Source organism: Gorilla gorilla, chromosome 9 (genome assembly GCF_029281585.2).
Source record: "Gorilla gorilla gorilla isolate KB3781 chromosome 9, NHGRI_mGorGor1-v2.1_pri, whole genome shotgun sequence".
Taxonomy (NCBI): domain Eukaryota; kingdom Metazoa; phylum Chordata; class Mammalia; order Primates; family Hominidae; genus Gorilla; species Gorilla gorilla.
Genome location: NC_073233.2, coordinates 127,162,945 through 127,179,060, shown reverse-complemented (window position 1 = coordinate 127,179,060; position 16,116 = coordinate 127,162,945). Strand labels below are relative to the sequence as shown.

Sequence of the window (16,116 nt, the reverse complement as noted above, 5' to 3'; positions counted from 1 at the left end):
CTCCTCCACCTATTCTGCCTCTACCACAGAAAAACCAGTACTGGAATTTTCAGTACCAAGACAGCAGCCAACCCCTCCTCTTCCTACTCCTCCTCCTCAGCCTATTCAACCTGAAGACAATAAGGATGAAGACCTTTATGAGGATCCATTTCCACTTACTGAATAATAAATATGTTTTATCTTCCTTATGATTTTAGTAACATTTTCTTTTCTCTAGCACACTTTATTGTGAGAATACATATAAAATAGAGGCCAAGGCGGGCGGATCACTTGAGGCCAGGAGTTTGAGACCAGCCAAGCCAATACGGTGAAACCCTGTCACTACGAAAAATACAAAAAAATCAGCCCAGCATGATGCACACACCTGTAATCCCAGCTACTCGGGAGGCTGAGGCAAGAGAATTGTTTGAATGCGGGAGGCAGAGTTTGCAGTGAGCCAATATCACTCCTTTGCACTCCAACCTGGGCAACAGAGTGAGACTCCATCTCAAAAAACAGAAAAAAAATAGAAAAAAGAAATGCTCTTTAAAATAAACCTGTTCTATGACAGCCTATCATCTATAAGAGAAAGTCTAGAGTTCAAAAAAACAGCCCTTTACAATCTGACTTCAACCCGTCTTTCCCGCATATCTGTCTCCCACAATTCTAACCAAACCAAACTTCTCATTTTAAACATACCAGAGCCTCCATTTTCATGCCACTGTGTTAAAAGACTTTTCTTGACTTCTCTGCCTAGAAAATTCCTATTTATCCTTCAAACTCTAATTCAAATTACAAGTCCTCTATGCCACCTTCTCTAATGCCACTGGACAAAACTGTATTCGCACAGCACTTTTTAAATGTTTCATTTATTTTAAGAAGAGGTCTCGCTGTGTTGCCCAAGCTGGTCTCAATTTCTTGTGCTGAAATAATCCTCCCACCTCAGTCTTCTGAGTAGCTAGAATTACAGGTGCATGTCACTGTGCCCGGCTCCCAACAGAATTTTGTACATATCTCTATTAATGCATTTGTCATATTACCTCAAATTTGAATGCTTAACTTTCCTTTTCACCTCCTAGAACCAGAATCTAGTTCACAGTACATGGTAAACAAAATTTTTAAGTTTTGGTACCTCACGAATTAAAATTATTTTTTAGAAACTCAGCAATACAAAATGACTAGTTAGCTAAAAGGTCCATACAGTCGAGGTTTTAACAAAAGTTACAAAATCTGAGTATTTAAAAGGAATAAAGTTCACTTCCAAATAAACTAGAAGTTACAAAGGCTCTTACGGATTGAATTCACTCACCAGAATCTTTTTAAGAAAAGATGGACAGGCCAGCTGAAGTGGCTCTCAACTGTAATCCCAACACTTTGGGAGGCTGAGGCAGGCGGATCCCCTGAGGTCAGGAGTTCGACACCAGCTTGCCAACATGGCAAAACTCCATCTCTACTAAAAATACAAAAATTAGCCGGCACAGTGGTGCATGCTTGTAATCCCAGCTACTAAGGAGGCTGAGACAGGAGAATCACTTGAACCCAAGAGGCGGAGGTTGCGGTGAGCCAAGATCACGCCACTGCACTCCAGCCTGGGTGACAACAGCAAGACTCCATCTCAAGCAAAACAAAACAAAACAAAACAAAACAAAAGAAAGAAAGAAAGAAAAGATGGACATTTTGAGTCCATTACTCAGACTACACCTGAGTAATTTGTTGCAATAATGGTAATATGGATAATCATGTGCATAAAATTTTAATTGAAAGCTAGGGTTGCCAGAATCTAGGCCAACAGGCCCAAAGGAAAGGTAGACAACAAGGACACCATTTAGTATGTTACTGCTAGAGTCATGCATGGTAACCAGATGACTTCAGAAATACTGTTCCTTCTAATTCAAGTCACTACTCAAGAATAATTTACTCACTAAAAAATGCTAGTGGAATTATTTTATTACTCATTCTAGATGAGTTAATATTTAGTTCAAATTGAACAAAATAAAACACAATTACATCCACACATACAGTTAACTTATTTCTCTCCCAGTAGGTAATTTACGACAGCTAAGCTAACAATATGCAGGATAGCCTATAGTTTCTGGTATTTAATTAATACAAAAGAGGGCCAGGCGCGATGGCTCACATCTGTAATGCCAGCACCTTGTGAGGCCAAAGCGGGCAGATCACCTGAAGTCAGGAGTTCGAGACCAGCCTGGCCAACATGGTGAAACCCCATCTCTACTAAAAACACAAAAATTAGCCAGGCATGGTGGTGCACATCTATAATCCCAGCTAGTCAGGAGGCTGAGACAGGAGAATCGCTTGAACCTGGAGGCTGAGATCGCACCACTGCACTCCAGCCTGGGCGACAGAGCCAGACTCTGTCTCAAAAAAAAAAAAAATAATAAAATTAATACAAAAGAATACATAGTGATCCTTCAAATATTTATTGAATTAACTGCATTCACCTCTACCTATTTTATTTGAAAAGTTACTTTTACCTATAAAGAAAATGTCATTTCACTTTGCTTCATGTTCTAAAAAGTTAAACTAGTGGCTTTTTCCCCTATTATCTCACATATAAATTTACCTAATATGCTACAGCTTTTGGCAAGATCGGCCTCTTATTTACTCCCAAACTCCACTTAACCCCAATCTTCTTTCTTCCAAACTCCCACCTGCCCACAAACTTTCATGATCTTCAGGTTCTCCAAAGGACCTACTGCCTCCAACTCATTTTCATTACTATCAGTAAATGATTTTTCAGAGGTAAGCAAATCAATCAGAGTTAGGGATAGTACAATGTCATCCATGGCAACCTTTTATATAAACTATACCTTTAAATCAAATGTCAACTTTCCATTCCTACTAACATAAAATTAAAACCAACTCAACTACTTCTATGTGTTACCCATTCAGGCAGTCACAGACCTGCATAATTATTTGTGTAGTATTTCTCCATTACCTAGGCTGAGAATTCTCCTCATACATTCTTTCTTTTCCCTCCTTGAAGAGGCTTATGGTTTGCTTAGTTTTCTTCATCAAATTCTCCATAAACACCCTAAAATACTCATTTTCTCCAAGTGTCTCCATCTTCCCCTCATATCTTGACAAGATAGTACGGAGATGCTGGTAGGTATCTGGCAGCAGGTCTAAGATATAAGGTGGGCTATTCTTTAGCGCCAGCTTTGGGTTCTGACACAACCGCACCACCTGCAACAAATGAAAAAGAAGGGCTATTACTTAGAGAATTTTAAGGATAGCTCCCTTTTTTAAGTTTAAGAAAGTTATGAAATATGTGCTCTTTTGCAAAATATGAAAAATACATGAGCATATAAGAAGCAGATCCATAACCCCATTGCCCACAGGCAACCATTTTAAAATTTTTGGTGGTCCCCCAGAAGAATGTGTTTTTAAATCCGTTTGAGAGACTAATGGTACAGATAACACACAGAACAAACAACTAGGGGAAAACATCCACATAAATCCCTAAAACATGCTAGATGAAATATGACAAATTACTTTTAAATATACTGCTGATTCCCACAATATTTTTATTTATTCATTTATTTTTTAGGGTCTCACGGTTGGAGTGGAGTGGAGCAACCACGACTCAGTGCAGCCTCAAACCCCCAGATTCAGGTGATCCCCCCACTTCAGCCTCCTGGGTAGCTGGGACTACGGCCATGCATAACCACACCCAGCTAATTGTTGTTGTTTTTTTTGTAGAGACATGTTGCCCAGGCTAGTCCCAAACTCCTGAGCTCAAACGATGCCACCTGCCTCAGCCTCCCAAAATGCTGGGATTATAGCCATGAGCCACTGTGTCCAGCCTGACCCCTATAATAGACTAAAGAAAATTCCCAGGGACAGAAATAAAGGACATGACTGCCCTGGGAGGTAAATCTCTGTACTCTAGGGTCTTGAGCTTTGTTTGTTTGTTTGTTTTTTGAGACAGAGTTTCACTCTTGTTGTCCAGGCTAGAGTGCAATGGTGTGATCTTGGCTCACCGCAACCTCCGCCTCCCGGGTTCAAGCGATTCTCCTGCCTCAGCCTCCTGAGTAGCTGGGATTATAGGCATGCACCACCATGCCCGGCTAATTTTGTATTTTTGGTAGAGACAGGGTTTCTCCATGTTGGTCAGCCTGGTCTCGAACTCCTGACCTCATGATCCACCGGCCTCAGCCTCCCAAAGTGCTGGGATTACAGGCCCTTTGTTTGTTTTTTGTTTTTGAGATGGAGTTTTGCTCTTTTTGCCCAGGCTAGAGTGCAATGGTGCAATCTCAGCTCACTGCAGCTGCCGCCTCCCAGGTTCAAGCAATTCTCCTATCTCATTCAGCCTCCCAAGTAGCTGGGATTACAGGCGGCCAACATCACACCCAGCTAATTTTCATATTTTTAGTAGAGATGGGGTTTCGCCATGTTGGCCAGGCTGGTCTCGAATGCCTGACCTTAGGTGATCTGCCAGCCTCAGCCTTCCAAAGTGCTGGGATTACAGGCATGAGCCACCGCACCCAACCTGGGGTTTGAGTTTTAACAACCGCTTGAGGAACAGGAACAGAGAGGCCTTGGACCCAGTAAAGCATAGAGCTGAGAGTCCTACATTTGGACTCTCAGAATTTGCCTGGCAATTCTTTGTACCATCTTTCACTTTCAACTTTTCTATGTTTTAAGTGTTTCTTTTAAAGATCATATAGATAGAATTTAAAAATCCAATGTAACAATCATTGTTTTCTAACTGGTAAGTTTAGTCCATTTTGTGTTTGTCATACAAATAAATTTGGATTTATTCCTAACAACTTGTTTGTGCTTTCTATTTACATGGACTTTTCTGTGGACAAACTAGTGGAACAGAAAGTCCAGAAACAGACTCACACATGCACATAAGGAAATTCAGTATCAGCGGTGACATTGCAAATCAAGAATACAAGAGAAAAACTATTGAAAATTTTGTTATCCATATGAGAAAAAATAAAACTAGATCCCTTACACATTACATGAAAATAAATTTCTCACAGCTCTCCTCAACTTCCCAAATTTGGCATAATTTCTCACTGTCTTGATAACAATTCTGTGTCTTCTAACTTTTCTTGCTATTAGCAGTATATTTGGTTCAAAACAACCTAAGCTAACATTAATGGAAGCATAAGCCTGACATTCTCGTTTTTATTTCACATTTAAAAATACCTATTTTCTTGTGTCACCGAAAGCTCATTATAAACTTTTTTGAGATATTTAAATAATTCTAGTCTATGGATAGACAATAACATATCCTAACCATCTCCCCCCAACTTTAACATTTCTTTTGTTTTCAAGTCTTTACTACTGCAACATCACAGTGATGAACATGCTTGGATATTTCATTCTTCTATATATCAGATTATTTCCTTAGGATAAATTCCTGTTTAATGACTAATGATCAAGAATTCTTCAAAAATTAGCCGGACATGGTGGCACATGCCTGTAATTCCAGCTACTCGGGAGGCTGAGGCAGGAGAATCACTTGAACCCAGGAGGTGGAAGTTGCAGTGAGCCAAGATCATGCCACTGCACTCCAGCCTGGGCCACAGCAAGATTCTGGTCTCAAGAAAAAAAAAAAAAAACAACACAACTCTTCAAATGATAATATGAAAATTGTAAAACTAAATACGTCATTCTCAATACAACATTTCTTGAACTCTTGTTTTCTTAAGTTTTTGTTTTGTTGTTGTTGTTGTTGTTGTTTTTGAGAAAAAGACTCACTCTGTCACTCAGGCTGGAGCTCAATCATAGCTCACCACAACCTCAAACTCCTGGATTCAAGCAACCCTCCTGCCTAAGCTGCCTGAATAGCCGGGATTAAAGGCTCATGCCACCACATCCAGCTAGCCCCATATATAAGCCTAGCAAACAAAGACAAGCTGAATCAACAAAAACATTTGGTTCATGAATACTTTCACAGCATTTTAGAAAGCTCTTCATTCTTATCAAGTGTTCAAGTCAAAAGGCAAGAACATGGCCAGGGAAAAGAGACTCCACCTCGGAAGATAACTATATTCTAAGTACAACAGAGTTAATAACTCATATTAATAAAACAAATACAGACAGTTCCCAGTTTACAAGTGCTACATTCCAAAAGTAAGTCAGGTATTTATAAACAGACTACCTTTCACAATAAAAATATTAAAATTGTAGTTTCCTATGTTAGTCTGTGGAAGGAAGTGGGGAAGACTGACACTGTAACTAGAGATTAAGATCTAGCAAAAACTGAAAACTAAACATGCTTTATATTAAGAAAGATCCAGAAGAGAAAAGAAGATAAGTGACAACTGGCCAACATGGTGAAACCCTGTCTCTACTAAAAAATACAAAAAAAATTAGCCAGGCATGGTGGCAGGCACCTGTAATCCCGGCTACTTGGGAGGCTGAGGCAGGAGAATCACTTGAACCCGGGAAGCAAAGGTTGCAGTGAGCCAAGACCACGCCACTGCCCTCCAGCCTGGGGGACAAGAGCGAAACCACATCTCCAAAAAAAAAAAAAGAGAGAGAGAGAGAAGAAGGAATTAGCTAGGAGTGGTGGTGGTATGGGTGTAAGTCTCAGCTACTCCAGAGGCTGAAGCAGAAGGATTGCTTGAGTGAGTCCAAGAGTCTGAGGCTGCAGTGTACTATGATCATGCCTGTGAAAAGCCACTGCACTCCAGCCTGGGCCACATGGCAAGACCTTGTCCCTATTTCCTTTTTTTTTTTTTGAGATGGAGTTTTGCTCTTGTCGCCCAGGCTGGAGTGCAATGGTGCGATCTCAGCTCACTGCAACCTCCGCTTCCCAGGTTCAAGTGATTCTTCTGGCTCAGCCTCCCAAGTAGCTGGGATTACTGGCATGCGCCACCATGCCCGGCTAATTTTTGTATTTTTAGTAGAGACAGGGTTTCACCATGTTGGCCAGGCTGGTCTCAAACTCCTGAACTCTGGTGATCCGCCCGCCTTGACCTCCCAAAATGCTTTGTGTTTATTTCTAAAAAATTAAAATTCAGCCTGGACAACATTGCGAAACCCCATCTCTACAAAAACATATTTAAAAAAATTAAGTAGGCATGGTGGTGGGCACCTGTGGTCCCAGTCACTCAGGAGGCTGAGGTGGGAGGGCCGCTTGAGGCGGAGGTTGCAGTCAGCCAAGATCACACCACCATATTCTGGCCTGGGCAACGGGATGAGACTCTATCTCAAAAAAAAGAGAATATATTAAAATACATATATTTTAAAAGAAGAGGACGCCTCCTAGAATAGGAAAAAAAAAAAAAGAGTGAGCATAGGTTCAGACAGAGACCAATTTGTACATATGGAGGCTGTAAGTTAAAGGTTGTACCAGTTTTTATTTTTCTCAACATATTCATTCAACAAATATGCGTCAGGCACAGGGACACAGAAGTAAAAAGACAAGGCATCTGAATGTGAGAGGAATCAAGCAATAAAACAATAAAAATGAATTCAACAAGAAAATTATAAGGTTTGCGGGGCGCGGTGGCTCATGCCTGTAATCCCAGCACTTTGGGAGGCCAAGGCAGGTGATCACCTGAGGTCAGGAGTTCGAGACCAGCCTGACCAACATGGAGAAATCCCGTCTGTAATAAAAATACAAAATTAGCCAGGCGTGGTGGCCCATGCCTGTAATCCCAGCTACTTGGGAGGCTGAGGCAGGAGAATTGCTTGAACCCAGGAGGCAGAGGTTGCGTTGAGCCAAGATCGCACCATTGCACTCCAGCCTGGGCAACAAGAGCAAAACTCCGTCATAAAAAAAAAAAGAAAAAGAAAATTATAAGGTTCGCTATAGAATTAAAATAGGCTAATATGATAAGAAAGTGCTGGGTGACTAGTAGATAAAGCTTTTCTGATGCGACATTGAGGCTAAGAGTTGAAATTAGAGAAAAAAGCCAGCTACAGCAGAAGAGTAGCCCAAAAAGAGCGAACAACTACAGATATTCCTCAATTTACAATGGAGTTACATTCCAATAAACCTATCCTAAGTTGAAGGTATCATAAGTCAATAGTATATTTAATATACTTAGCCTACCAAACATCATAGCTTAGCCTAGCCTACCTTAAACATGCTCATAACACAGTAGCCTAGAGTTGGGCAAAATCATCTTAACACAAAGCCTACTTTATTATAAAGTGCTGAATAACTCATGTAATTTATTGAATACTGTACTAAAAGTGAAAACAGAATGGCAGAATGGTTATATCGATATTCAAAGCGCAGTTTCCACTGAATAGCTATCACTTTTGCACCATCATAAAGTCGAAAAATCCCAAATCAAACCACCGTACCATCAAACCATTGTACTTCAATGGTCTTAAAGTGGTAAGTGGTTGAGATTTGTTTGAAGAATAGAAAGGTCAGTGAGATTAAAGCATAGTGAACAAGGTGGAGAAGGTAATGAGAGAGATTTGTGTAACAGGTAAGGAAGTCACCAAAGAGACATTATGCTAAAGCCTAAGCTATAAGTTTTTAAGTTTTCAATTAAATTTTTAAAGGACTAAATAATGTTTTAGTATTTTGAGCAGATTGAATCAAATAGCCATATCAAAATGTCTTGCTTCAGGCGGGGCGTGGTGGCTCATGCCTGTAATCCCAGCACTTTGGGAGGCTGAGGCAGGCAGACCACTTGAGGTCAGGAGTTCAAGACCAGCCTGGCCAACATGGTGAAACTCCGTCTCTATGAAAAATGCGAAAATTAGCCAGGCATGGTGGCACACACCTGGAGTCCCAGCTACTCAGGAGGCTGAGGCAAGAGAATTGCTTGAACCCAGAAGGAGGAGGTTGCAGTGAGCTGAGACATGCCACAGACCCCATCTCAAAAAAAAAATGTCCTGTTTCAGTCATTTAAGTTGAGTAAATTTCTTAACCTCTGAGACTTAGTTCTTTTAACCACAAAATCAAAGATAATGCCTCATAATAAAATTTGCATAAAAGGATTGCACAGTTTCCAAAAAAATCGCATTCAATAAATGTTAGCTCCCCTTCTCATTTCCACACCATCTGACTGGCTTATAGGCAGGGGAGGCAAGAATTACCTACTAAAGACAGAATAGTGGACCTCATATCACCCTTTGATGATTCCCAGAACCTGGTAGCATTAGTCCTATCATTTGGGCCCATAACACAACTACTTTCCCAGTCCTGCATGGTCTCTGGTAACCAAGAAATAGAGAAAAGGCAGCAGGTAACACAAGAATTGGGTGACCAACAATCTGCAAAAGCTACAGAATCCAGCCCTTCAAAGGTTCAAACCAAGTACCAAGTACAGCTTCCAATGAAAATATTTAGGCCAGATGTGGTGGCTCACGCCTGTAATCCCAGCACTTTGGGAGGCCAAGGCAGGTGGATTACCTGAGGTCAGGAGTTTGAGACCAGCCTGGCCGACATGGTGAAACCCCGTCTCTACTAAAAACACAAAAAATTAGCCAAGCGTGGTGGCACATGCCGGTAATCCTAGCTACTCGGGAGGCTGAGGCAGAAGAATCGGTTGAACCCGGGAGGCGGAGGTTGCAGTGAGCTGAGGTAGCACCTTTGCACTCTAGCATGGGCAACAAGAACGAAACTCTGTCTCAAAAAAAAGAAAATATTTATATTGGCTGGATACGGTGTCTTACATCTGTAATCCCAGAACTTTGGGAGGCTGAGGCTGACGCTGAGGTGGGCAGATCGCTTGAGCCTAGGAGTTCAAGACTAGCCTGGACAACATGGCAAAACCCCATCTCTACAAAAAATACAAAAAATTAACTGGATGTGGTGCACATGCCTGTAGTCCCAACTACTTGGGATGCTGAGGTGAAAAGATCAATTGAGCCTAGGAGGCTGAGGCTGCAGTGAACCAAGACTGCATCACCACACTCCAGCCTGCAGGACAGAATGAGACCCTGTCTCAAAACAAAAACAAAACATAAGGCCAGGCACAGTAGCTCACACCTGTAATCCCAGCACTTTGGGAGGCCAAGGCGGGAGAATCACCTAACGTCAGGAGTTGGAGACCAGCCTGACCAACATGATGAAACCCCGTTTCTACTAAAAATACAAAAATTAGCCAGGCATGGTGGCATGCACCTGTAGTCCCAGCTACTGGGGAGGCTGAGACAGGAGAATTGCATGAACCCGGGAGGTGGAGGTTGCAGTGAGCCGAGATCACGCCACTGCACTCACAGCCTGGGCAACAGAGCAAGACTCTGTCTCAAATAAATAAATACATGCATACATACAAGCGCACACACACACACCCCCCAAAGAGTTTAGGATAAAACGGAGTACTTGCCTAATATCTCTGAAAAAAAGGTATACAGTTGACCCTTCAACAACATGGGTTTGAAAGCGTGGGTCTGCTTATACGAAGTTCTTTTTCAATAAAAGTTATACCAAGTGTGCCTGCCCCCTTGCCTCCCGCTCCACCTCTTCTATTTATTCCATCTCTGCCACCCGAGACAGCAGCCAACCCCTCCTCCTCCTACTCAACATGAAGACAAAGAGGATGAAGATCCACTTCCACTTAATGAATCGTAAATATTTTATCCTCCCTAAGATTTTTTCAATGTTTTCTTCTGTAGTCCCAGCTACTCAGGAGGCTGACGCAGGAGAATCGCTTGAACCCGGGAGGCAGAGGTTGCAGTGAGCCAAGGTCACGCCACTGCACTCCAGCCTGGCGACAGAGCGAGACTCCATCTCAAACAAACAAAAAATACAAAAAATAATGTTTTCTTTAATCTGGCTTACTTTATTGTAAGAACACATGATATAATACATATATGTACAAAATAACGTGTTAATAAACTGTTTTATGTTATCAGTAAGGCTTCTGGTCAACAGTAGGCTATTACTGGTTAACTTTTGGCAGGGAGTCAAAAGTTATGTGTGACTTTCAATGGGGGGCAGTGGCTGGAGGTAATGAGGGGGATAGGGACTGAGGTGGATGGGACGTGGGGTGGTCTGTGCCCCTAACCTCCTAGCTGTTCTAGGGTCAACTGCACATCCCTTCAACAACAACAAAAAACTAAACTAAAACCTGTATCATATGCAATCAATAAATGCTCATGACAATGTATCAGCCCTCACAATGTACCACAAAATGTTTGCAAAACATTTCATGAATTAGTATTTTTAAACTAGTACCATGTCCCTTCCACAAGTGTTATTTGTCCTTCTTTAGCATGTAACCTCTTAAAGTTCATTTGTATACTAAATGTCTGGTTTTCTCAAGATCTTTTGAAAATGAATCATCATGACCAGGGAAATCAGCACTGCACTAACTCTTAAGTCTTCAACTATGGAACACTAACACAGACCTCAAAGAATATACAGGTAGGTCTACTCTTTTTTCTTCATCTTTTAAGAGATAGAGTCTCAAAAAATATTGCCAGGGGCGTTGGCTCACACCTGTAATCCCAGCACTTCGGGAGGCTGCAGCGGGCAGATCACGAGGTCAGGAGATCGAGACCAGCCTGGCCAACATGGTGAAACCCCATCTCTACAAAAAATACAAAAATTAGCTGAGTGTGGTGGCACGTGCCTGTAATCCCAGCTACTCGGGAGGCTGAGACAGGAGAATCACTTGAACCTGGGAGGCAGAGGTTGCAGTGAGCTGAGATCACACCACTGCACTCCAGCCTGGCAACAGAGAGAGAGAGACGCTGTCTCAAAATAAATAAATAATAAAATAAATAAATAATAATAAAAAAAAATTTAGCCGGGCGTGGTGGCGGGCGCCTGTAGTCCCAGCTACTTGGGAGGCTGAAACAGGAGAATTGCTTGAACCTGGGAGATGGAGTTTGCAGTGAGCGGAGATCAGGCCACTGCACTCCGGCGTGGGTGACAGAGCGAGACTCTGTCTTAAAATAAAATAACATAACATAAAATAACATAATGCAAAATAAAATATAAAACAAAACAAAATAAAATAAAAACCAAAAATTTTAAAAAGGCCAGGCATGGTGGCTCATGTCTGTAATCCCAGCACTTTAAAAGGCTGAGACGGGAGGATGGCTTGAACCTAAGAGTTTGAGACCAGCTGGGCAAGATGGCAAGATCTGTCTCTTTAAAAAAAAAAAAAAAGGAAGTGTGTGGGGTGGTTTGCTCTGTCACCCAGGCTGGAGCACAGTGGCATGATCATACCTCAAATGCTTCGAACTCCTGGACTCAAGAGACATTCCCAACTAGACCTCCCAAGTAGCCGGGACTACAGGTACACGCCACCACACCTGGATAATTTTTTAAACTATTTTTTGCAGCGATAGGGCCTCACTATGTTACCCAGGCTGGTCTCAAACTCCTGGCCTCAAGTGATCCTGCCTCCTGGCATCCCAAAATGCTGGGATTATATACAGGCAAGAGCCACCACGCCTGGCCATGCTCTTGATACTCTCGATATTAATATTCTTTGGAAAGGAAAGAAAGTCCTTATTATGTATAACCTCTTTTAAAAAATGGTTCCTAAAGGCCCTGTGTGAATAATTCAAGTCAATAGTTAACAAACATCAAAAACCCAAACAATCTGCCTATATTATTTAGTGAATTTTAAACTGGCAGTCACAGTTAACCTTCAAAAAACAAACATGAACCAAAAAACAAAAATTCACCAAAAAATTTCTAAAAGATACAAATATTTTCCTGCTTAGTCTGTCCTCCATTTGGCCAACTTTATTTTGCATTCCAAATCCTGCAGTGGCAAAAATGGCTGCCTTTTGTTTACTTCTGCCTGTACATTTACAGCATCACTCAGAACAATGTTAAAAAGAAACGTGCTTAGCTCCGGGAAACCAACAGTATCCTTGTACAGCTGCCATGCACTCCATTCATAATAGCTTTCTCACTGGCCTAGCTCCTCCCTTTGCTTCTGCCAAGACTCAATGGTCAATAGAAAAAATTTGGAAAGTGTTATGATCACAATAAAGAGGAATAAGACTATGCTTGAAAATTGCTAAACTTTTAAAGAGCAAAAAGTTATAGAGAACAACAATGCCTAAGCCTAATGCTGTTGTGAATACAGAATCTTTTCTAACACTAAGGAATCTGCGTTTCTAATTAGGCAGAAAACCATACACATGTAAGACTAAAATAACTTAAATATTTTTTATCTCTAAAGACTCCAACTTATTGATACAAGCATTTCTCATTTTCAATGTTTTCCCATGTTAAAAATGAATAGTTTTATGCTACAAAAACAAGTATTCAATATGTGGAGCTATACATGTAAAATGTCATTATAATTTAAAAGGATGAATATTAACCTCCTGTCAAGAAGAGAGGAGGATACTAAAGCACAAGTCCAGAGACCTGGGCTGTAGTCTGGTGACTGACATTAACTGGCTATACAACCTCAAGCAAGTTATTTGCCCTTCCGGGTCTCAATTTCTGTCTCTGTAAATGAAAGAGTTAGATCAATTTATTTCTAAAGTCTCTTAAAACTTCAAATTTTAAAAACTCCATCTCAGAAACTTGAAGAAGTTTAACAGGTATAAATATATAGTGAAGCTTTTTTTTTTTTTTTTTGAGATGGAGTCTCTCTCTGTCACCCAGGCTGGAGTGCAGTGGCGCGACTTGGCTCACTGCAACCTCCGCCTCCTGGGTTCAAGCAATTCTCCTGCCTCAGCCTCCCGAGTAACCGAAATTACAGGCATGCGCCACCACGCCTGGCTAATTTTTTTGTATTTTTAGTAGAGAGGGGGTTTCACCATATTGGTCAGGCTGGTCTCGGATTCCTGACCTCGCGATCCATCCGCCTTGGCCTCCCAAAGTGCTGGGATTATAGACGTGAGCCACTGTGCCCAGCTTATAGTGAAGCTTTTTTAAACGAAAACTCATGACTGTTTTTCAAAGACAAATCAGAAACCTATCCTTTTTTGTTTTTGATTTAATTTTTAAACAAAAATAGAGATGGGGTCTCACTATGTTGCCTAGACTGGTCTTGAACTCCTAGGCTCAAGCAATCCGCCCACCTCAACCTCGCAAAGTGCTGGCATTACAGGATGTGCCACGGTGCCCAGCCGGAAACCTATACTTTTTTTTTTTTTTTTTTCTGAGATGGAGTCTCGCTCTGTCACCCAGGCTGGAATGCAGTGGTGTGATGTCAGCTCACTGCAGCCTCCACCTCCCAGGTTCAAGCAATTCTCTGCCTCAGTCTCCCAAGTAGCAGAGACTACAGGCGCGCACTGCCACACCCCGCTAATTTTTGTATTTTTAGTAGAGACGGGGTTTCACATATTGAACAAGCTGGTCTCGAACTCCTGGCCTCAAATGATCGCCCACCCCGGCCTCCCAAAGTGCTGGGATTACAGGCGTAAGCCGCTGCGTCCGGCCACCTATACTTTTTTTTAACAAACATATTTTAAAGTCAACTGATCATAGGAAAAAAAAAAGTGTCATCACTAGACAATAGCCCCATCATTAGACAGTAATTTGAAAAACGCCTTATTTGTAATTATTATTCTCAATTTTTGATTTCTCAAAACACTATTCAGGTTCTTGAATTGTAGTTAACTACAGAACTTCTCAAATACCACCCAACAGCATTTATTAAAAACACCATGCCACTTACAATTCATTACCAATCTCATTACTTTCACTTACCACATCAACTGCAGAAAAAATACATTCAATACAATGTTATGTTCTGACAGCTTAACCATGCAGTTTTTATATATGGATTTTATTTTTATTTTTTTGAAACAGGGTCTCACTCTGTCGCCCACATCGGAGTGCAGTGGCGTCATCACAGCTCACTTCAGCCTCGACCTGCTAGGCTCAAGTGATGCTCCTCCCTCAGCCTCCCCAGTAGCTGGGACTACAGGCATGTGCCACACCTGGCTAATATTTTTTTAGACACGGGGTCTTGCTATGTTATCCAGGCTGGTCTTAAATTCCTGACCTCAAGTGATTCTCCCACCATAATCTCTCAAAGTGCTGGGATTACAGGAATGAGCCACTGCACCCAGCCAGTTCTACTTTTGAAAGGCAAAAATGGGCCGGGTGCAGTGGCTCACGCCTGTAATACCAACACTTTGGGAGGCTGAGGCGGGCGGATCACCTGAGGTCAGGAGTTCAAGACCAGCCTGCCCAACATGGTGAAACCCCATCTCTACTAAATATACAAAAATTAGCCAGGCATGGCCGGGTGCAGTGGCTCACGCCTGTAATCCCTACGCTTTGGGAGGCCAAGGTGGGTGGATCACAAGGTCACAAGGTCAGGACTTCGAGACCAGCCTGGCCAACATGGTGAAACCCCGTCTCTACTAAAAATACACAAATTAGCGGGGCGTGGTGGTGCACGCCTGTAATCCCAGCTACTCGGGTGGCTGAGGCAGGAGAATGGCTTGAACCCGGGAGGTGGAGGTTGCAGTGAGCCGAGATCGCGCCACTGCACTACAGCCTGGGTGACAGAGCAAGACTCCATCTCAAAAAAAAAAAAAAAAAAAAAAAGTCAGGCGTGGTGGTGCCCACCTATAATCCCAGCTACTTGGGAGGCTAAGGCAGGAGAATCACTTGAACCCAGGAGGCAGAGGTTGCAGTGAGCTGAAATCGCACCACTGCACTCCATCCTGGACGACAGAGTAAGACTCTGTCTCAAAATAAAAAAAAAAAAAAGGCAAAAATGGTTCTTTGTCCAGAGTTATCGATGCAACTTCAAACCAAATACTTAGCATGAACTAGAGATTACAGTGGTCCCCCTTTATCTTAGGGGGATGCATTCCAAGACCCTCAGTGGTTGCCTCAAACCAAGGATAATACCAAACCCAATTGCACCAATCAGAACATGTTTCTGTGCATGTCTTCCATCCACAAAGTTAACACCTTCTCCATCTTAATGAAGCACCTAACATATACCAGGGCCATGAAGTATGACAGCAAGCCTAGTATGATTTCTTTCTTTTTTTTCTTTCTTTCTTTCTTTTTTTTTTTTTTTGAGACAGAGTCTCACTCTGTGCCCAGGCTGGAGTGCAATGACACTATCTCGGCTCACTGTCACCTCTGCCTCCCGGGTTCAAGCAATTCTCCTTAGCCTCCTCCCACGTAGATGGGATTACAGGAGCCCGCCTCCATACCTGGCTAATTTTTGTATTTCTTAGTAGAGACAGGGTATCACCATGTTGGCCAGGCTGGTCTCCAACTTCTGACCTCAAGTG

General features: G+C 42.0%; 1 protein-coding gene across 1 annotated transcript in view; it reads right to left on the bottom strand.

The window, feature by feature from the left end:
• Positions 1-16,116, bottom strand: part of CBL (Cbl proto-oncogene) — a 102,394-nt gene that overhangs the window by 72,726 nt on the left and 13,552 nt on the right. Inside the window, exon 2 of the mRNA XM_004052272.5 lies at positions 2,939-3,186. Within this exon, the coding sequence (XP_004052320.1) occupies positions 2,939-3,186 (248 nt within the window). The remainder of the gene's footprint in view (positions 1-2,938; positions 3,187-16,116) is intronic.